Consider the following 23163-nt stretch of genomic DNA (forward strand, 5'->3'; position numbering starts at 1 on the left):
ATTCTTGCTTTTTTAAGTGTAAAATTAGCTTAATATTCAATGAAACATTACTATACTTGCAAATATCACTGATTTAAAGCAAAGTTTAAAACCAAAGAGGAAGAAAAAAAATTCTCAAATGCTCATATTCATCAAGAAAATCACTACAGTCCCTTCACTTAGGACTTGTGTTTTATATCCTGTTCTAAAAAGCCTGCTAACCTTTTTCCATTTCGGCTCTAGACTAAATGCAGAAAGTTATTTATTTCTTGAGAGTTCCAAAGACACAAATTTTACAACACAAAAAAATTAAGTCAAACACTTAACTCTAAAATACAAGAATCTTCCTTTCAAAACTACAGGTCCCTCAACACTTCAAAAGGCAGTGATTTTGTACTTAAATGTTAAAGATGATTAACTGTGGGAATGAAAATGGTTATGTTAATCTAAAATAACTTAGGGATTTAAGAAGGTTTTTAACCATTTCTGATCTAGCTTTAATAATTAAAGATCAGTTAATTAAGGTTAGAGTAGAGTATAATGCCATTTACTGGGACCTCATGATAAGCACATGAGTAGTGTTGAGAGATTAGGACAATAACTATGACTCACATAACTGTTCACAATAAAATGGAAATGGAAAACAAGCTGAAGGTCTGGCAATAAAGAAGACTGGGTAGTAAAGAGAATTAAAAGTCATCCCAACAAGTTTATATAACTGTTTTTTTAATTGATAGATGTAATATTGAGGGATGAACTTTCAACCAAATCAGAGTGACTACTATTAGGTATACACCAAATTAAATGGAAAATATTGCCCAGAAAACAGAATATAACTTCTTGAAACTGTAGAACCTTCCTAAGACATCAAGCTATAATGAAGCTTTACCAAATAATTTATTCGCAAGTAAAACACCAAGAGAAGAAACATTCTGACGTGCCTGACTCAAGAAATCCAATAAAAAATGTCTTCTCTCTTAAGGAGAGCAGCCTAGGAAGGGCAGAAGACACAGGCAGGCAGAGGCCTCCCTTACACTAAGATCTAGTTCCCCATCCTTTCTTGCTTGTTCCCTACCCAATCTGTTACCTAGTATAAATTGAAGAATCTCCATTTTCCAATTTTCCATTCTTCATTTGATCAGTGAGTAGATGTTCCCCGAACTAAAGAAATGTTTTAAAAAACATGGATGTTCTAAGCAGTCTTTGATTCTGAATGTCCACCATCTACCTATACCTCCTTTTGGTATTGTTAGCCTGATTAATTTTGGAGAGCTACCTCTTCCCCCTGGGGATATAGTCTGGTGGGACAATTAATTAGATTCATTTCCACTCTGGCCAAGACAAAAAGGGTACATGTCCTAAGCCAGGCATACTGGACTAGGCTGTAAATTGTCAAGAAGAAACCAAAAAAGGCTGGAAATGGTTTCAGTTCATTCACTCCACTCCCAGCACAGAATGAAACTGGTTTCTACCTGTTCTAAGGCTTCCTTTTGAATCTGTAATTCTTGATTGATGTAGTCTTTCATAGAACTTATTGCCCTTTTTGTTTTAGAGGAGTGGTCTTCATTATTTTCAAAGAGCTGTAAAGGAAGCAACTGGATTTTATTACACTGCTGTACTTCTATAGCAAGAACTTGATCCTCAGCTTCAACACAGCTGACTTCTCCCTGAAACCTTCTTGACTTGGCTTCCAAGACATGACACTGCTGGCTTACTTCCTTCCTCTACCCAAGACTTCTCAATCTTTTCTATCTACTTCTCCAGCTGACAAATATTAGAGTGACTCAAGTCTGTTTCCAAGGCACCTTACTTTTCAGACATACTTCTCTCTCTAGACAATCTCATCCCTATTCATACATTGTTAGCCATCTAAATGCTGATGACTCTTAAGTTTATTACTTTGACCCAGCCCTCTCCCCTGAGCTCCAGAGAAATACCCAAAGTGGAACACTGTCACTTGTATGTTCCAGAGGAAACTCAAGTCAGCAGGTCCCAAACCAAGCTTATGCTCCATCATGCCCATCACTGCAGCTCCACAAAAAAGCCAGTCCTTCCAGAGATAACCTGTCTCGGGGAAAAGTACAACCATCTACCTAGCCAATGAAACCATAATACCAGGAAACTAGAAGCCTTTTTTTTTTTTTTTTTTTAAAGCAGCATCTTCTGGCATTTCCTGCTTCTTTACCTCATCATATCCAGTCACTAAGTTCTTTCAATTTCATCTTCTAAATATGTCTCAAACACATCCAGTTCTATTTTTACCACTTTTACTTCAGTCCAAGCAATACTGGTCTCTCCTAAGCATCTCTGCATACCACTTTAATACTTTCTTTGCATTATAGCTAAAAGTGATTTTTCAAATGTAAATATGGTAATGATAACTCCTTGAATGGTTTTGCCTTTCCCTTGAAGAAAAGCATAAATCCCAACCAGGTGATCCACAGTTTGATTACTGCCTACCTGTTCTCTCAATCTTATGCCCCCAACTTCTCTGCTCTCTAGCTGCGCTGACGTTCTTAAAGAGCTCTGAAGATGTCATTCTCTCTCTGCGTGCAGTCTTTTCATGTCTTGCTCTGATTTCCCCAAATTATTAGCTCAAAACAGTAACTGCCTCAAGAAAATCTTCTCTGATTTTCCAGATTAAGTCAGGAAACCCTCCCCCACTACATACCATCTCTCCTTTAGCGGACATTTCACAACTGTGATTAATTGTGCAATTTGATTTTGGCCTCCCCAATAAGAATGTAAACTCTATGATAGCCAGGTCTATAGGCTCTTCCTCAGTATTATATCCCCAGCACTTAGCCTAGAGCTTTGCAAATAGCAGACACTTTTAAAATGTTTATGATTTGGGGGCACCTGGGTGGCTCAAGTCATGATGCCAGAAGCCTGGGATGGAACACCTCATCAGGCTCCCTGCTCAGTGGAGAGCCTGCTTCTCCCTCTCCCTCTGCCATTCCCCCTGCTTGTGCTCTCTGGCTCTATCTCTGTTAAATAAAGTCTTTTAAAAAATAAAATAAAAGTTTATGATTTTTCATATTACTACTTACTGCTGACTCCAAAATTATTATCTCAGCCTTAACTTCTCCCTAAGTGCCAGATTCATTTATGTAATAACGTACTGAAACTCTTCACTGGAATATTTATTTTTTAAAAGCTTTATTTATTTTAGAGAGAGACAGAGAACACATGTACATGTATGAGTGGGCAGAGGGACAGAGGAATAGAATGCTCAAAACAGACTCCCTGCGGAGTGTGGAGCCCAATGCAGAGCTCCATCCCACAATCCATGAGACCATGACATGAGATGAAACCAAGAGCTGAATGTTTAACCCACCAAGCCAACCAGGTGCCCCCATATTTAATAAGCTGGCATATTTAATAAGCAACTTAAATTTAACATGTCTGAAACCTCTCAATTATTAATCATAACCCCTAAAATCTACACCTTCCCCAGTCTTGCTCATATCAGTAAACATTACCACCATTTAGCCAAATTCAGGTCATTTCTCAATGACTAGAGTCATCCTTGATTCCTCTGTCCTTTTACAGCCCATATCCAAACCATCAATGAGTCCTAGGAACTTTACCTTCAAATTACATGTTCTAAATGTGCTTCTGACCACCTCTACACTACCAAGTCTCTATGGTCTCACCAGGACTACTGTGTGAGCACCCCAACTCTATTTTCCACAAAGGGGCAGAGGATCCTCCTCCCACCTCCATCCCAGAAATTCTGTAAGGCAGTTTCTGTTTAAGCCCACAGTGCTTACATACCCACTGACCAGCAGTGTGTGAAAGCATATGGGAGACAAACAGCAAGTATCTGTTAAATGAGTGAATGGAAATTTTAACTTAAATGCAGACTCTTAGGGCGCCTGGGTGGCTCAGTGGGTTAAGCCGCTGTCTTCGGCTCAGGTCATGATCTCAGGGTCCTGGGATCGAGTCCTGCATCGGGCTCTCTGCTCAGCAGGGAGCTTGCTTCCCTCTCTCTCTCTCTCTCTCTGCCTGCCTCTCCATCTACTTGTGATCTCTCTCTGTCAAATAAATAAATAAAATCTTAAAAAAAAAATGCAGACTCTTAGGCTCTATCCATAGAAATTCTGAACCTGCATTTCTTAATCTCCCATAGATGCCTGATGACTGACCCACCAGGCAACCTGAATCCCTCTTCTCAGAGTACTTCAAAGGCTGTCCCACTTGCTCTCACTCAGTATTCGTGTCTTACTAATGTACACTGAGACCTCTGAATTGCCCCTTAGACTTGAAAGAATGAGACATGAAGCCAAATCTTCAATAGAGAAAATAGTTTTATCAGAAGTGGCCTATAGGGGCGCCTGGGTGGCTCAGTGTGTTAAAGCCTCTGCCTTCAGCTCAGGTCATGATCCCAGGGTCCTGGGATGGAGCCCCGCATCGGGCTCTCTGCTCAGCGGGGAACCTGCTTCCTCCTTTCTCTCTGCCTGCCTCTCTGCCTACTTGTGATCTCTGTCAAATAAATAAATAAATAAATAAAAATTAAAAAAAAAAAAAGAAGTGGCCTATAATCAAAAGCACAGCATGTCCGAAATTGGTGAGGAGGGGTTAAGTATAATTATTTTTTATCATACTACTAGATTTATCATGATGATATATGATATGTCATAATTTATCATACTACTAGAGCTAAAAAAAAAACCTAATTAAAACCATGGATTAAAAACTTAAAAAATTTAACCTCATCTACGATTAAATCTTTCTAAAGGTCAGATGCAATTGCATCACTCATATAATGTTCTCCTTCTCCTTTTTGTGTTTACTCTAGTACAAATACTAAGAGTCAGGGAAATGACCAAAATGCAAATAATGAAATGGAAAAGAAATCCTTAGTTCCATAACAGTGTTTTAAATTTAGAGTGTTTTTTCCTGAAGATTTCCTACTATCCTCCATGCAAAAAACCTATTCTGGAATGCTACATCGTATCAAATCTGATGTAGTAGGTAAGGATTAGAGTTTCATGTTTACATATCTTAATAAAAACAAGTCAGGAATGGAAAGCCACATAAAATTACCAGCAAGTTTATAACACTGAATGCTGTAATTACTGAACAAGAAGGTCATCAGGCTCTAAAATTCTTATAACTACCCTGGAATATTTTAAGAAACAGTTTAATCCCTGACTCCCTACAATCACTTTCATTCTTCCTTTAGAAGACATTTTCCTAAGTTTAAGTCATTCCAAACTTTCATCAAGCTAAAAAGCACGGGTTTTTTGGTTTAATATTATTCACATTCCAACTTTCTCTTAGAAGAACAGATAAATATACTTTTATCTTTTTCAGAAAAATACAAATATAAAACCAAATGAGAATTCTTTTCCTTTAGTTATTCATTTCAGCATGTACTGAGATCATGGGCTTCTGCCATTATGTTCTTTCTTAAACTCTTAGAATCAGATGAAATATTAGAGACCCTTCAAAGGCAAGAAGGCCTCAAATGATCTGAGAAGCACAATAATTAATCATAAGCAAATGATTCTACTTCATGGTTTGCCAAGTTTCTGAAAACCACATTCTCCAACATCCTGGATATAAAACAAGGTACAATCCTCTATAACTTCCTCTTTGATTGGCTTCTCACAGAAATCCCGTTACCTGAGCGGCTTATTCTCTGGGCCCACATCTGTAAAGCCCATTTCCTCCAGTTTGCAACGCCTGTAAAGTTCATAATGCCTAGTGTGGGTCTGTTCTCGCAGATCTTCCATGTTTGTACAAATGAGCATTTCCCGGAGCTTTACAAAATCACAGTGGTTTTCATTTTCCACTAACCAGAAAAACAAGAAAACAGCAACACCAATTTTTAATTCCTGGCACACAGTGCTTGGTGAATGAAAGAATCTATAAAAACACATCTGAAATAACAGTGAAATGATCAGTCTAACACCTATGATTGTTTTATGTAAGTAACCAAGGAAGAAACTCTTGCATTATACACACTGAATTATAAGCAATGTAACAGATTGGGAAACTTCTTTAAATTTAGTAGGCAATGGATAAATAGGAAAGAAATACATTATATTATGTCACCAATATGTTCCAATTATTTCACTAATATTTTGTTAGCATTTTACAAACCATCCTTAGGACATTTTACAAAGTGCTTAAAAAGACCCTGTAACATTATTTTACTAAAACTTCAAAGTAGTAATTCTACATACTCAAGATACCATCTGTACATGCTATAATTATCAAACTCTTTATATATAATGCCACATTTATGATGTTGTGTTTGACACCATTCAAAATTAGTGAATAAATATACTTAGTTCTCCTTACATGGTCCTTCTTCTAGGGTTATGGTGACTGGAAGACTACAAATAATTATGTAACTGTAACCAATAGTTTTAAGTACAATTACTACTCTTATATTTTTATAAATTAAAAATGTTAAGTTTTGTCAATATCTTTTAATTACAAATCTGTCAATTAAAAAATCAGCAGTATTAGGAAACCAGTACTAATAGGGGTAATCCATTTCCCATTAATAGCACTACAAGTAAATGAATGAACCAGAGAGTACTAATTACTTATTCATTACAAGGCTAGATAAACCCTAAAAATTTTAATTGGGTGACTTGGTTTTGGAAATAGTTGGCAATACTTTGATAATTGGAAATACATAAATGTACGAGGTGGTTTATTGTGCCTAGAATTATGTTTTAGTTGTTAGTTTATGTATCATGTTTAAACACTAGTATTTATACTCAAATTCTGTTCTGTCTAGTGCTTCCCACTTTCTGAATGTCTTGGCATACCAGGCACAAAATGTGTGTGATATAATAAAGAAAATGGGAAAGCCCCGCCTCCACATACTTGGCCAAAACAGAATACATGCCACTCTTCTGATAAGCAAATCATAACCCAAAATAAGCATCACCTTAGAGAATGCACTGAATGCAACTTTCAGACTGTTAGGTGACATGCGTTTTCCCAGTCATCATTCATCTCATTTACCTTGTACAACACCCCACGGGTACTGGCGAGCTTTGACCATCTTATTTCCAACTTTTACCTCATCCATACTTCCTACAACAGCAAATGGCAAATGTCCCTGGAAAGGAACCATGATACCAAATCATATCTCACACTATTATGATAAACTACTAACTAAAAAAGTTTTATGAAAGTAACAGATTAGAGAAAATGTACTAAATAGCAAAGTTATTAAAATCAAATGATCTGCTATGCCTCTGATTTTATTTATTTTAAAATTATTTTTTTAAGATTTTACTTATTTGTCAGAGAGAGGGACAGCACAAGCATGGGGAGCTGCAGGCAGAGAAAGAAGCACGCTCCCTCTTGAGCAAGGAGCTTGATGCGGGGACTCAATCCCAGGACCCTGGGATCATGACCTGAGCAGAAGGCAGATGCTTAATCAACTGAGCCACCCAGGCATCCCTATACCTCCAATTTTAAAACTTGGCAGTGAATATGTGACAACTGTTCTATAAGAGTAAATTTCAGGCCCCGTAAAGAAAATTAATCATTGAGCATCCCCCACATGCAAGGTATCATGCTATAGGAAAAAAAAAAATTCTAGTATAGGTATCATTTCCCTCAATATTATCTTTGCCCTAAAAGACAAAGATAATGTTGAGGAAATCACACACATACACACACTTACACACACCAAATGAATAACTAAAATATATATCTATGTTTAATGTGTGCACAGATACATGGTACTAATACAAAATGGTACTTAAGTCCCAAACTAGTACAAAAGGTACTAAAATGTTACATAAACTTAGAGGAATGAGGAATCACTGTGAGCAGGAAGATATAACCCAAACCAGAAATGGACCAAGGAGAGTAAGAACTAACTTAAGGAGAAGATTTTGAACAAATACATAATAGCTAGATTTAGAGAACAGTAGTAGAGTAGACTGGTCTGTCTGAAGGTGAGAATTAATACAGGAGAAAGGTCTAATGTTTAAGTAATAAGTATTATGTTTAATTTTTAATAACTGATACGTGTCTTAATTGTGTCTTTCTGAAAAATTATTCCAAATGGGCACAAAAAATAAAATTATATTTAAAGACAAAATAACACATGGGTATTGAGATCACTTCATTTACATTAGTCAGTTTTTTATATATTTAAAGTATCTTAATGAAAAATCAGAAAAGGAAAAGGAGAAATGGCATGAACCACTGAATGTCACTGTGTTAGGCACTGAACAAAGACTAAATCCTCACAACAACCCAACTGCAGGTATTAACTCAATTTTGTAGGTAAGTTAACACTCTCAGGGAGGTTAATATCTCCCACAAGAACATATGGTTAAGTTAAAACCAATGACCCTTCAAAATATAACCAGATATTTAAGAAATTTAGTAGCCTGAAGAAAGTATCACAAAGAACTTAGCCATCTTTAGTCATATTAGATGAAAAGTTATGTGAATGTTGGGGCACCTGGATGGCTCAGTTGGTTAAGCGACTGCCTTTGGCTCAGGTCATGATCCTGGAGTCCCAGAATCGAGTCCCACATCGGGCTCCCTGCTTGGCAGGGAGTCTGCTTCTCCAGCTGACCTCTCTCATGCTCTCTCTCATTCTCTCTCTCTCTCTCTCAAATAAATAAATAAAGTCTTTAAAAAAAAGAAAAGAAAAGTTATGTGAATGTTTAATATGTACATGTGATGCTGTAAGGGAGGATGAGCTTAAATACCAGATCAGAAATATGTCCTTAAAGATTTTAAAGTTCCCAAGCATTCCAAAGGAGAATAGAAAGACTTCAAATGTTTTTTAAAGATAGGACAAAAGGCATCTTTCTAAGGCAATTAGTAAACATGGTGCCACAAAAGGAAAATCCCAGCCTTCCCAATGTATCATTTTGTTTAGGTGAAAGTAAATATATTCTCATATATTTTTTCCAACTCTAGAAAATAAAACATTTTCCTATATTGAACTTATTGAAAATTCACCTTGTGTGAAGTCTTTTTGGAAGACACAAGTGAAAGTGTGTTAGCAGAAATGTCACTTATAAATTAGTCTTTTCAAAAAAATAAATAAATAGGGGCGCCTGGGTGGCTCAGTGGGTTAAGCCGCTGCCTTCGGCTCAGGTCATGATCTCAGGGTCCTGGGATCGAGTCCCGCATCGGGCTCTCTGCTCGGCAGGGAGCCTGCTTCCCTCTCTCTCTCTCTCTCTCTCTGCCTGCCTGTCTACTTGTGATCTCTCTCTGTCAAATAAATAAATAAAATCTTAAAAAATAAATAAATAAATAAATAAATAAATAAAATTAGTCTTTTCACATGTAAACAAAATTAACATTCAACTAGGAGCTTACATTCATTGAAGCATTGATTTTAGCAATAGTTTCATCGTCTGTTGGAAACTGATATATCTGGACACCGCTGCTAACCAATTCACTCATGAGCTTGATCTTAAACTTCTGTAATTCAGCTTTAGAAATTGCATCTGCTTTGGCAATCACTGGTATAATGTTCACCTATCAACAATAAAGAAAAACAAAATATCGTAATTGGAGATTTATTTTTTTAATTCTGTAGTTTTTCATTCAAAACCACTCAGTCTCTGACTAACTTCCCTAACCTAGATCTGGGAATGAACAAACTATGGTACAGTTCACTGTCTGTTGATATAAATTAAGATTTACTAGAGCACAGCTAGGCCCACTCATTTACATATTATCCATAGCCACTTTCATTCTCCAATAGCAGAGATAACCAGTTACCTTAGAGACCATATGGCCTGTAAAGCCTTAAGTATTTATATTTACTCCCTGGTTCTTCACAGAAAAAGCTTGCCAACTCCTAACCTAGATAATTGCTGACCGTCACTGTCACCATATTCCCCTACACAAATCACTTCTATAGATGCTGGCCTTAATAGTAACTGCTTTTAAAAAAGCAGAATTCTTACAAGATTAATCTTACATCTGAATTTAGGGTTAGAAATCTTACATTTTCTTCTCTTTCTCAAAGTCTCTTATAATTCTGTCACATACAAAATGTAAGCAGGAAGCTGAGATCACCTGCTGAATTCACTAAGTATTTTTTATTTCTTAATAATCTAAGCATTAATAATCAGGGTAACTGATCCTTCTGCAAAACTATGAAGCAGGCGAGTTTCTCCTTCTTCCTCTCATTTTGGCAGATCCCCTTCCCAATGAATCCATCTAATCTGTACTCTGTTGTGAGAGACTCCTACCTAGATGTTGAAGAAAGGAAATTTTATGAATACCAATTGAAAGTGTTCATGACTTTTTCAGGCTTAAAGTCCTATCACTGGCCAGAAAGGAAAAACTCTGGGGTCATGAAGACTATCTTTGCAACATTAGTCCCATAAAAGATTGAGGTCTCCACAAATCTAGGGTTTGTAGGGTTTTTTGTTTTTTGGTTATTTAGTTGGTTTCAGTGAAAAATTTCAGGCTAACTAGTATCAAGAGAGTGAGGTATCAATGTAATTTTCAGAATGAAAAGTAAAAATCAATTCTATTCTTAAATTTCTTGCTCTTCTACAATTCCACACTTACTGTGTATATTCAATTTATTAGTCTTATAAATATGCTCCAGAGGAAATAAAGATTTTCTCATCTACCCATGAAAACTCACCAGCAATAGTGGGTAAACAGCTTTCATGCTAAATTAGTTAAAGTGCATACAAATTTGATGCCAAGTTCTTGGATTCAATATTATATACTTAGACTGTCAATAAATTATGCCAAGTTAACATCTTATAATTACTTCCACAGTAAATAGCAAAAGCACTCTGTAATATAATTGTCAGACATTAAGCTTTGATTGTCAAGGTGCTCATTTCAAAGACATCCATGTCGAATAAACATATTGCCAGCCAGATGACACAGCTACTAGCAAAACCGGATAAGGCACAAAGCCACCTCCACCCATAACATTTTCCTTTTAAAAAACCTGGGTGACCTGGATAACTGACCACTTGAGCATGCCCTAATCCCACTCTTATGTTTTAAATTTGCCAATAAAGAGTGAACTTATGAAATCTGAGACACCCGACGCTCAACCCTAATAAAGGCAGAGCCCAGGATCACATTCAACCTCATTGTGTGGCCTTCCAGCATGCCAGGTACCCTCTAGGACCTGTAACAGACCTTGTCCTTCAAAGTTTCCTGATGGAATCTGGCTGAAGTGTATCCTGAGATCATAGTAAGAGCCACAAGGGTTGGCCACGTACTGGCCCTGGGGATAATGTCTGTGGGGCTTGCTATGAATAGTATAGTTGGGGAGTACCTCAGGCATTCCTAGCCAAGAATATCACTATAATTAGGCTGGCAGGGTACATCACAGACTGAAAGCTACACTGAAAGCTGTACATATGTTTATTTGTATGTTAGGAGCAGGGAAAAAGATGGTTCACACTGATGGTAACCTGTCACTGTTTGCATAAGGTAACTTTCATTTCAAGCAGAGGAGTATTCTGCTTTTAGGAACAAAAGACAAGCTATCAATTTAATTAACACTCACATCTGCCCCCTGAAGTAGGGTGTTATTCTCCTTAAATTTTTATTTTAGATGTAAGGAAACTGAAGCTCAGGAGGCTATAGAAACTTATCAAAGAACACAAAGCTAATCAGTGACACAGCCAGGATTTAAAACCAGCCTCCAATGACACCAAATTCTATGTTGTTTATACAGATTACATCATGTTGCTTCTCTCTAGCTAAGAAAAATTCGCACATTCTTGGTTTTATGTTGATTTTAAGAGTTTCTATATAATTAGACTCAACTATGAAAATACTGGATAAATGGTTATGACATCTGATCAGATAAGTAAACTACCATATAAGCTTCATCAAGTTTTTGCTAAAGCCAGGGAACTGTGCAACTAGCCAAAAGTCAATTAATCACAACTTCACTGGCAGTTTTATGCTTTTCCATACTGATTTTTATATAGAAAATATTACTGGCCAGAATGCCCTTTTTCTTGAATCCTTTCTCAAAAAATCATTAGCCAGTATAATGAAAACTGCATTTCTCACACCATCAGAGGTTACAGGAAAACTAGTTTTTTCAGTACAGATAGCAGTCTTCAACCACCTTTAACATGGATTAAAAAAAAAAAAAAAAAAACACCAAGTAAGTTAATTTGTAGATATTATTTTTTAATAGCTCCCTGAATTTATACATCACTCTTTGGCTCAGAAATTCAAAAGCAGGTTTTTAGATGGTTCAAATTAAAACAATTTATTATAACACATGATGAAACATTAGACCTTAATCTTTGTCAATGAACTTCTTCTCATTTAGTAGCATCATAAAGTAAAATTAGTGTCAAATAAATTCTGGCATGCAATTTAATCACTTAAAAAAAAGGACTAAAATTTTATGTTAATGTATTTTCTTTGCAGCTCATCTTCCAAACTGAATTTCTCTGGGAAATAACCCAACACTGAAACTTATCAAATGTTCTAAAAATGCACAGAATAAAAGGTAAAATATATATGTGTGTATATATACATATATTATAAAGATATTTTAAAAGCTCAAAATAAATAGTAAAGCATGACAAATTGAGTCCTTTTCCAAGCCCACCTTGCTGTCAAGGCTCTTCATTGTTAAGAGATCTAGTGTCTTCAGAGAGTGACCTGTCGGGGAGATGAAGTAGAGACACACGTGGATGCGAGAATCATGGTAGCTAAAGAGAGAGCGCTTGATCTTCAGCTCCTCTTGGAGATAGGCCTCAAACTGAGCATCTATGTAGTCAACTATTGGTTGGTAGCTGCAAAAATAAATATTCAAGTATTTAATACAGCATATCCATGTTACCTAAGTAAGATATTTATGTAATTCTAAGGTGTGAGATCTATACTTTTACCAAATAATAAACAGTTACCATCTTTGCTAAACAGAGAACTTTAATAATAAAACAAATTGCACAGAATATGCATGTACAAAGGTAGAACTTTAAAACCATCAGTACAACCTGTGCTTTAAACTGCTTTATAGAAACTGAATGAAGGTACATGCACTCATTCTCACATTCATTCACACACTGCATCCCTTTCTGATAAGGGCTCCCATCCCATAGGCACTTGCCAGAGTGCTGAATGAGGCCAGGCACTTAACTACAACCAAACTGAACATATTATTCAACTGAGAAAAGGCATGAGTATTAATAACCTAAAAGACATTGAAGTCAAATTCTATGACTTCTTGCTTTTTAAATCAGATTCATAAGGCATGAAGAACAGCAACAAAGAAAGGAGGAAAGACGTACATCAAATGAAAATAACCAGTAATGCAGGCATGATTTTATCTTTAATTACAAATAAAGGAAAGGCACACACACTTTATGCTGAGTCCTTGCTTAGATCACTTCTCTTCCTGGCATGCCTTTTTCCCTCTAGCTATTTCATTCTACTCATCCTTCAAGATGCAAATCATACCACACTGCATGGACATGGGCTTTCATCTTATTTTGTGAATGTTCCACTTCATTCTGATATACTAAAAATTATCTACACAATTCAACTTCCTACTCTTCTTAAGTAAACCTGACTTTCCAAGTAAAAAAAATAGCAAATAGTTCCTCTGTCAAATTCCCTGGACACCTTTATAATTATCTTTGTAGCCCAAATGGAGATGTACTTTGAGAAGCCTAGGGACTCAATAAATGTGCACAGAACTGACTTCTTCCATAAAGTTGCCTGATCCTTCTAGTCCTTAAGGATCATCACCTCTTTTAATCTCGCAGAATACCCTGTTCTTCCCATGCAGATGGTAAACAAATGTGAGAACAGAGACAGTTATCTTATACTTCTGTGTTCTCTACAATACCTAGCCTATACTTTGAACATTATCAGAGAGAGTATTAGGAGCACGAGTATTCATTATCAGGAACACTATCCTTGGGAAACTTGTCTAAATGTGATCCAACATGATTCCCTCCCCAAAATGATAAAATAGTAAAACTTAATCTATAAGTACATATTTAACATAAGAAAAATCCAAAGAAGCATTTATTAATGACCCGAAGGAGATCAGTAACATGACCTATTTTATGACCTAATAGCCATAAACAGTCCTCTACATGACTGTGCTGCATTACACTTGTCATAAATGAAGACCAAAACATCTTCTGCTAAATAAACAGCATACCATTAGAAGTTCTTCCACAGTAATTTGCCCTAGGTTTCCAATTCTAATACACTGCATACTCAGTCTTCCAATGAAACAAAAGACAATGGCTTAAAATATAAAAATCACCTCCTCAAAAACTTCCAAAGTGATAAGGAATTAACCAGGTCAAAATTGAAGAGACAGTGGAGCCTGAGAGAGGTGAGCAGAAGACTAGAGAAGGGGTCAGTAAATGGGCCAAGTCCAGATGATGCCTGTATCACATAGCCCTGTTCACTGGTGTATGTATTGCCTATGGCTGCTTTGAGTAGTTTGGACAGAGATCGTAAGTCCCACAAAGTCTGAAATATTTACTATCTAGCACTTTACAGAAAGAGTTTACTAACCCCTGCACTAAAAGCATCAGAGCTAGTTTTGTCCTGAGGCCACTTGTCAATCTAGCTCCTGAGCCTCACTTCTAAAGGACTCACAGAACAAGAAGGAAAAAATCAAAGCCCAGGGACCATACAGGTAGGAGTCTATTAAGAAATTGCCTCCCCACACTGAATGGAGGTCCTAAAAGCCACACCTTCAGGGTAAGAATGAACTAGAAATTAACCTACAATTCCTTCCCTCTCCCCAAGTTTCTGTAGGAAAGGTTGCCCTGGCACTAAATGAATCAGGGAAAATAAAAAGAAAGGGGGAAAAAAAGCCCTTGAGAACTTGAAGTCACAGTGTCTGCTCTCACACATATTCGAAGCCCAGGTTAGCAGTGCCTCTTTGACGCTGAGAACCCTGAGTCATAAAATGAGTTTAAGGATCCTCAGAGTATTAAAGCCAATAGTGGCCAAACATAAACATATCCAAATCTGTTTAAAGGAAGACAACTTCATCTTAGACCTCAAAGTATCTCTGCAAAAACTTTTCCAAAGACCATGAAATCTACAATAAAAAAATAACCAAGCATAAAAGAAAAAAACCAGAATGAATGAGAATCAAAGGAAAAAAAAAATCAGTAAATAATTTTTAATCTTAAGAGCATAAAGCTGAGAATCAATGAGAAATTAGAGCAAATTAGATCAAAACCCAAAGAAAGGCAATTATAGGTATAAGAGCAGAAATAAGTAGGGAAAAAACAATATAAAATTGAGAAGACCAATAATAAAGCCAAAAAAAAAAAAAAAAAAACCAAATAGACGACCTGGAGATTCACAGACCTGTACCCCTGGGGCTAATAATACATTATGTTAATAAAATAAAATTTAAAAAAAAAATTCTACATAAAACAACAACCAAAAAAACCCAAATAAACGAACAAAACTTTGTTGAGACTGATCAAAGGGAAAAGAAAACAAGCACAAATAACCAGAAACAGAAAAGGAAATGAAGATAGCATCACAGATGATGTAAACAATAAAATGATATGAGGAATATATTATCAAATATTTTAAATAAATATCTTCGAAAATTTGGATGAAATGGACAGATTCTTGGAACACTGTTAAGATTACAACTGTCTCGAGGGGCACCTGGGTGGCTTAGTTGGTTGGGCGACTGCCTTTGGCTCGGGTCGTGATACCGGAGTCCTGAGACTGAGTCCTGCATTGGGCTCCCTGCTCCATGGGGAGTCTGGTTCTCCCTCTGACCTTCTCCCCTGTCATGCTTTCTCACTCTCTCTCAAATAAATAAATAACATCTTTAAAAAAAAAAAAAAGATTACAACTATCTCGAGAAACTACTCTCAATTGGCCTATAATCATTAAAGAAAATTAGTTATTAATTAAAAATCTCAGAAAACTCCAGACTGAGATGGTTTTATTAGTGAGTTCCACCAATCACTTCAGAGAAAAATAACTCTAATTTTGTATTCTTTATACAAAATGGTATTCAAGATTTCAAGGCTAATTTACCAATGAAAAGTCAGTTACTAAAATTCATCTTGTTAAAGGTTAAAGAAAATGTACAATCTTCTCTACAGAATGCAAAAACAAAAAATGTCTGGTAATATTTACTCATAATAATAAAAAAACCTCTCACTAGTAATACAATGGAACTTCCTTATTCCAACTTTTTTAAAAAAAGGAAGCAAGCATAATAAATGGTAAAAAATAAAGTTTTTCCTTTGCATCAGGACATGGCAAAGATACCCACTAATAGCACTAATTATCCAACATAATACTGTAAGTCCTACCCAGTACAGTCAGGTTTTAAAAATGGAAGAAAGAAAAATTAAAACTGTCTTCAGCCATGATGAAGTAACCAGGACTACATTTATTCTCCCACTCTGAACAACTACAAACTTGATAAAATACACAAAAAAGTCTTTCAGACATCTGACAACAGGCAGTGTAAAATTGTGTTCATTGAGAAGGGAAATAAATGAGAAAAGCTTTATGATTCTCCCAGCTTACTGCCTGAAGACAAGTTTCCAGAGCACAGCACAAGAAAGCACAGAGCCCAGTGGACTCACTGAATTGAAGAGACAAACAGAAAGTCAGGAAGGCCAAGGCAACTAGAACTGGTAGGTAAGGACACTGAATAGAAGGCCCTGCACCAACAAAAGTACTAATAATCTAGATAGACAGCAGTTTCCTCCAGTCCGTGGTGAAGCACTAAATCTGCACATACATGTGAGGAAAGAACCTCAGACCATGGATATTTCCTATGTTATAATCATGGTAGTAGTTAGAAAACTATGTATTTGTCAAAATTAACTGAGTTGTATACTTTAAAAAAAACGCATTTTATTTATTCTGTGTAAATTATACATCAATAAAACTTTTTAAAAGAAACAGAAGAACTGAAAAAATATATAAATGTTACTATTCGTAGATTATACTATTATACGTACATAGAAAATCTACACAAATTTAGAGATGAATTTTTGGAATTAATCAGAGAATTTACAAAAGTCACTGTATGCAAAATCAATTATATTTCTAAACACCAAATAGAAAATGAAATATTTCTAAAAGATATCATCTATGAGAGCATCAAATATGCCAAATATCTAAGAATAAATTTAAGTAAAGATGTATAAGAGCTCTACATAGAAAACTATAAAAAAGAAAATATGAAGATTTTTTAAGATTTTATTTATTTATTTGACAGAGATCACAAGTAGGCAGAGAGTCAGGCAGAGAGAGGAGGGAAGCAGGCTCCCCGCTGAGCAGAGAGCCCGATGCGGGGCTCGATCCCAGGACCCTGAGATCATGACCTGAGCTGAAGGCAGAGGCTTAACCCACTGAGCCAGCCAGGTGCCCCGAAATTATGAAGATTTAAAGCAACTTGTCATAGGCCTTTGACTACCACTAATCTGCATCTTCTGGAAAGTCCACATAAATGTGCTGAAAGGCTCACGTTAAGTCACATAAAGGGAATCAATTATGCAAACTATTTCCCCTCTAAATCAAACTTTAGAAAATTAGAAATACACCTCTAACAATGAAAACATATGCATTTCAAAAAGAAAAAATAAGTTCTTGCTTAACCCCAACCTATTTCCCTGTTTCATATTTTGAATTTCATACACAATCTATAATCACTTTATAATACCATAGAAGAAAGAATGACATAATACAAATATAAATAATAATTTCAACTATCAAACTTTTCCTGCAATGCTTAATAGTGGACCTGGCTGATTTGCTTAGAATTTTACACACAGAAAAATTCATGCACCATGGATTCGGCCATTATATATTTGCCATTGTAGGTCTTACTTTTTTTTCCCTTCAACAAAAGAAGTCCTGCCTCAAAATTAGTACAAATCACTTATTATACACCAAACTGGAATATGAGGAAATAATTAAAACAATTTTTGCCCAAGTACACATTTCAATAATTTGAGTCAAATTATGCTAAAAAGAATTAAGACAACTGGGTAGAAAAATGTCAATTTGTTAAGAATAAAACATTGCTGATTTATTTTAAAAAAATTAAAGTCTGGGAGGAAACGATATGAATTTCCATAGTAGAAAACCAAATCATGCCTATTGAGACAAGACAAATGTCTTGAAATAAGACAATTACAATAAGAAAACATGTACCTCTCTTCTTTGTTTATTTGGTCACCAAATCCCACTGTATTCACAATGGTCAATTTCAATCGAACATTACTTTCATGGAGTTCATATGTCTGAGCTTTAAGTTTAACATGTGGGTAAAAATGTGAGGATTCATGGTCTTCAAAATTAGTATTAAACAATGTGTCAATCAGAGTTGATTTTCCAATTCCAGTCTCCCCTGAAAGAAAGAAAGGTACATTGTCGCAGGTGTAGAGGACAAATGAGAAAAAAAAAGAACTCTTAGATTGGTTTCAAGGATCCCAAATATTTCAAACATTCCAAAGACTGTGTTGTCTATGAAAGACATACAAGTTAAGGCTGGTCCACTGAGTCATTAGCAGAACATAAAAGCGAGTATATATGCTAAGTTACTCAGGACTCTGAAGAAAGCACTGAAATGTTTAAAGAACAAAAATGTTTAAAGCAGTACAGCAAAGAAAAAATTGATAGGATTTAAGTAACTGAAAAAATCTGCAATCATGATCTCAAATTAATAACATGAGCATCATACTGCTTCCAAGAGTGAAGAGAACACAAGGGATATAAAGGAATAATTTAGAGGAAGAGTTTGCCACTTACCCACACAGAGAATATTAAAACAGAAGCCTTGCTGAATGGATCTATTGACCAGCTGATCGGGCAAACTCTCAAAACCAACATGGCCAGACATAGTTAAAGAACGAATATTTTCTTTTTTTTGCTGAAGGAAAACAAAGACAATAGCAATAATTTAAAACAACTAATTAAAATTGTTTTAAATTAAATTTAAAAATTTAATTATAATTCATTAAAGCAAAAAAACTTTTACTAAAATAGGATGCAGGCACATTTCAAAAGATAAATATAATTTACCAAAGAAACTAAAGATTTTATGATCATTAGACCTTTACCAAGATACAACCATATTAAGTAAATTTGTGAGAAACCTGATTCCAAACCCTGAAAACATATACATTTCTTATTCTCTTCATACAATGAGAGTCCAGCATTACTTACAACATTCAAATACTTGATTTCCAAAAAATAGGAAATCATGTAAACTATGGCAGAGTCACTCACAAAATGGAATAAAGTTATTATAGGTGTTTATGTTAAGTATTTGGTAACTTAAATTTTACATTAAAATGTCACATGGGCTGCCTGGGTGGCTCAGTGGGTTAAACCTCTGCCTTCAGCTCAGGTCATGATCTCAGGGTCCTGGGATCGAGTGCCACATCGGGCTCTCTGCTAGGCAGGGAGCCTGCTTCCTCCTCGCTCTCTCTCTCTCTCTCCCTCCCTCTCTGCCTACTTATGATCGCTCTCTGTCAAATAGATAAAATCTGTAAAAAAAAAAAAAAAAGTCACATGAAAAAAACACAATACATTATGCAGTTTTAGCTCCCAGTAATGGCAGAGTAACTTATGTCACCTGCTAGTAACATTTATAATCTATTCTTCCAAGTCAGTGGAGTGCAACCAAAGTCCAATGGGCACTGGAGGGAATGAGACTCTTGGGAGTAGGAAACCATGTAAAGTGAGATGCACATTTTCTAGGTCTTTCTGAAGGCATACCCCAGTCACTACTGCACAAAGAAGACAGACCTCAGGATGGGTTGAGAAGTTGGAAATAAGGGCAGGTGTATCAGCTGAAAATTGAAGAAGAAAATTATAAAAAGGAAGGAGTCCAAAATCTGCAAGTGCACTCCCCTCAAATCTCTGGTTGACTGCTGAACTGCACAAGTACAGGGGAAATACAAGGAGCCTAGCAAGGGGAAAATGGAAATTGGAAGGAGCTATGTAGAGTTTTCAAGAATGTCATCCCAGGGAGCTTGAAGTTTAACTCTGTAAATTAAAGAGGCTCAATAAACATTTCAGACTTTCCACTAAAAACCTGTATGAACCCTATTTTAGGAGTAAGGATCCCATCCCAGGAATCAGAAATGTTCCCTAGTACACAACTGAAATAGACCTGCCCTAACAAAGTATAAAACTAAGGCTCAACATGAACAATGCAACAAGCTAATAATTTACTGCCTGCTAGAACCAAGGTCAACCCTCTTCAGAAGAAGAAATAAGAATCCAGCACCTCTACAATGTATCATCCGCAACATCTACTATACAATAAAAAATTACTATAGAGGAAGAAGCACAAAAATGTGACCCACAGGAGAAAAAAGTCAAAAGAAAGAGATCCACAAGTGAACCAGATATTCAATCAGGTGATAAAAACTTTAAAAAATGACTATGACAAATATGCCGAAGAAGAAAAAAAATCCTCTTTTCCTACAGGAAAAGAAGATAGATATAATGGGTGGCGAGTTATAAGAGATTTGAAAACTCTCAACAACAAAAGGTAATAAATGGGATTCCTAGGAGGAAAAATGCAACATCTAAAATAAAAAACCTACTGAACAGAATTAACAGCAGTTCAAACAATGGAAGGAAATATTTGTTCAATAGTTATATCCAAGTTAAATATCTTCATCAATCCAAGCTAAAAATATCTTATAGGAAAACTAAAACTGTAACAGAGTCCAAAAAAACTGGGACAATATCAAATGGTCTTACATACCTGTAATTGGAATGCCATACAGAAAAGATGGGGAGAGACTGGGGGAGGGAAGGAAATGTCCAAGTGATAGTGACCGAATTTTCTAAACATGAACTAAAACATGAACTAAAACCAATTTTCTAAACATGAACTAAGAGATCCAATTTAGCAAACTACAAACAGGAAAAAATCCAGAGAAACCCATAACTAGGCACATTAGAGCAAAATATTTCAAAACAAAGACAAAGAAAAACTTTATGAGCTACCAAATATGGGGAGACATATTACAGACAAGTAAAACATATAAAATGACTACAGGTTTCTATAAACAACAATGCAAACCATAAGACAACAGAACATCAATAAAATGCCAAAAGAAACAAAAATGACAACCTAGAATTCCATAACCAATAAAAATATCGTTCACAAATGAAAGTCAAAGGAAGACATCTTCAGACCAACAAAAAAATCTAAGAAAATTCACTAATAGCAGACCTACACTATTAAGAAATGTTAAAAGTTATTCAAGAGAAAGGAAAATGACATCAGACCTATAAAAAGAAATGAAAACTGCCAGAAAAGTAGAAATGTGGGTAATTTTAAGAGAATTTTTTTGTTAGTTTTAATTTCTTGAAAATATGATGGTTTAAAACAACAACAACAATGTATGACAGAGTTTGTAATCACAGAGAAGTAGAATGTATGATAGTTACAGCATAATAGTTACAGCATAACAGCATAACAGATGGGAGAGGGAATGGAGAGCTACTGTTGTGAGGTTTCTATATTATACATGGAGCATTATAATACTGTTTGAAGATATGTGTGATAAAGTAAAGCCTATACCAATTACTATTTTAAAGAAATAAAAGGCCAAAGAGATACAGACAGTAAGTCAATAGTAAAGATGAAATGCAATCATAAAAATAATCCAAAAGGCATAGAAGAAAGAAAAATGAAAGAACAAATGTGACAAAGAAAATAGCAGCAAACTGGCAGACTTAAACCTAGCCAAGTCTAAAATTAAATGTAAATGGTTTAAACCAGTGAAATCCAACAGAACTTCCTATGATGGTAGAAGTGTTTTATATCTGAGCTGTGCAACAGGAACCCACCAGCCAGCCACAGGCAGATACTGAGCACTTCAAATGTGACTAATGCAACTGAGGAATTGATTTCTACATTTTATTAAACTGATTTAAATTTAAATAGCCACACATGGCTAGTGGCTACCATACTGGACAATGAATGTCTAAACATTTCAGGTTAAAAGAAGGAAATCGGGGCGCCTGGGTGGCTCAGTGGGTTAAAGCCTCTGCCTTCCGCTCGGGTCATGATCTCGGGGTCCTGGGATCGAGCCCCACATCGGGCCCTCTGCTCAGCGGGGAGCCTGCTTCCCCTTCTCTCTCTGGCTGCCTCTCTGCCTACTTGTGATCTCTCTCTCTCTTTCAAATAAATAAATAAAATCTTTAAAAAAAAAAAAAAAAAAAGAAGGAAATCATCAGACTGAATAAAAGAGTAAGACAACTCTAGGGGTGCCTGGGTGGCTCAGTGGGTTAAGCCGCTGCCTTCGGCTCAGGTCATGATCTCAGGGTCCTGGGATCGAGTCCCGCATCGGGCTCTCTGCTCAGCGGGAAGCCTGCTTCCCTCTCTCTCTCTCTCTCTGCCTTCCTCTCCGTCTGCTTGTGATCTCTCTCTGACAAATAAATAAATAATAAATAAATCTTAAAAAAAAAAAAAGAGTAAGACAACTCTATGACAATCTGGTTCTAAAATCTATATGGAACTGTAGGCAATTAGTAACAACTACAACAATTATGCAAAAGAACAAAGCTGAAGGACTTATACTACCTAATCATAAAGCTATAATCACCAGGAAGTATGATATTGTGACAATCTAATTATTTATCTATTTGTATGTTTCATCAAAATTAAAAACTTGTGGGGTGCCTGGGTGGCTCAGTGGGTTAAGCCTCTGCCTTCGGCTCAGGTCATGATCCCAGGGTCCTGGATCTAGCCCGGCATCGGGCTCTCTGCTCAGCAGGGGGCCTACTCTGCCCCCCCACCCCGCCTGCCTCTCTACTTGTGATCTCTCTTTCTCTGTCAAATAAATAAATAAAATCTTTTTAAAAATTAAAATTAAAATTAAAAATTTTTTTTTAATTTAAAATTTGTGATCAGCAAGGAATATGTAAATCACAGATTGAAAGAAAATATTATATATTTGGCATATATACATGACAAAGCACTTATATTCAGAATATCCGAAGAATTCAAATGATTTAATAATAACAATCCACTTTTTAGAAAATGGGTAAAGACTCAAATAGAACTTCACAAAGACAGCCAAGCAAATGAAAGAGTGGTCAACAGTACCGGTTATCAAGGAAATGTGAATTAAAACTACAATAAGTTATCACTGAACACTCTCCAAAATGGCTAAATTTAAAAGCCTGATAATATCAAGTGTTAGATATTATGAAGTGGAACTCTGA

General features: G+C 35.9%; 1 protein-coding gene across 2 annotated transcripts in view; it reads right to left on the bottom strand.

The window, feature by feature from the left end:
* The window catches only part of SEPTIN10 (septin 10), a 67081-nt gene that overhangs the window by 10532 nt on the left and 33386 nt on the right, over positions 1-23163 (bottom strand). For both annotated transcript variants that reach the window (XM_047745220.1, XM_047745219.1), the window contains exons 3-8: positions 18718-18838; positions 18121-18316; positions 12548-12734; positions 9304-9465; positions 6970-7066; positions 5611-5779 (exon numbers count right to left, since the gene is read on the bottom strand). In XM_047745220.1, coding sequence (XP_047601176.1) covers positions 5611-5779; positions 6970-7066; positions 9304-9465; positions 12548-12734; positions 18121-18316; positions 18718-18838 — 932 coding nt within the window. The remainder of the gene's footprint in view (positions 1-5610; positions 5780-6969; positions 7067-9303; positions 9466-12547; positions 12735-18120; positions 18317-18717; positions 18839-23163) is intronic.

Source organism: Lutra lutra, chromosome 9, assembly GCF_902655055.1.
Source record: "Lutra lutra chromosome 9, mLutLut1.2, whole genome shotgun sequence".
In the NCBI taxonomy this organism is placed as follows: domain Eukaryota; kingdom Metazoa; phylum Chordata; class Mammalia; order Carnivora; family Mustelidae; genus Lutra; species Lutra lutra.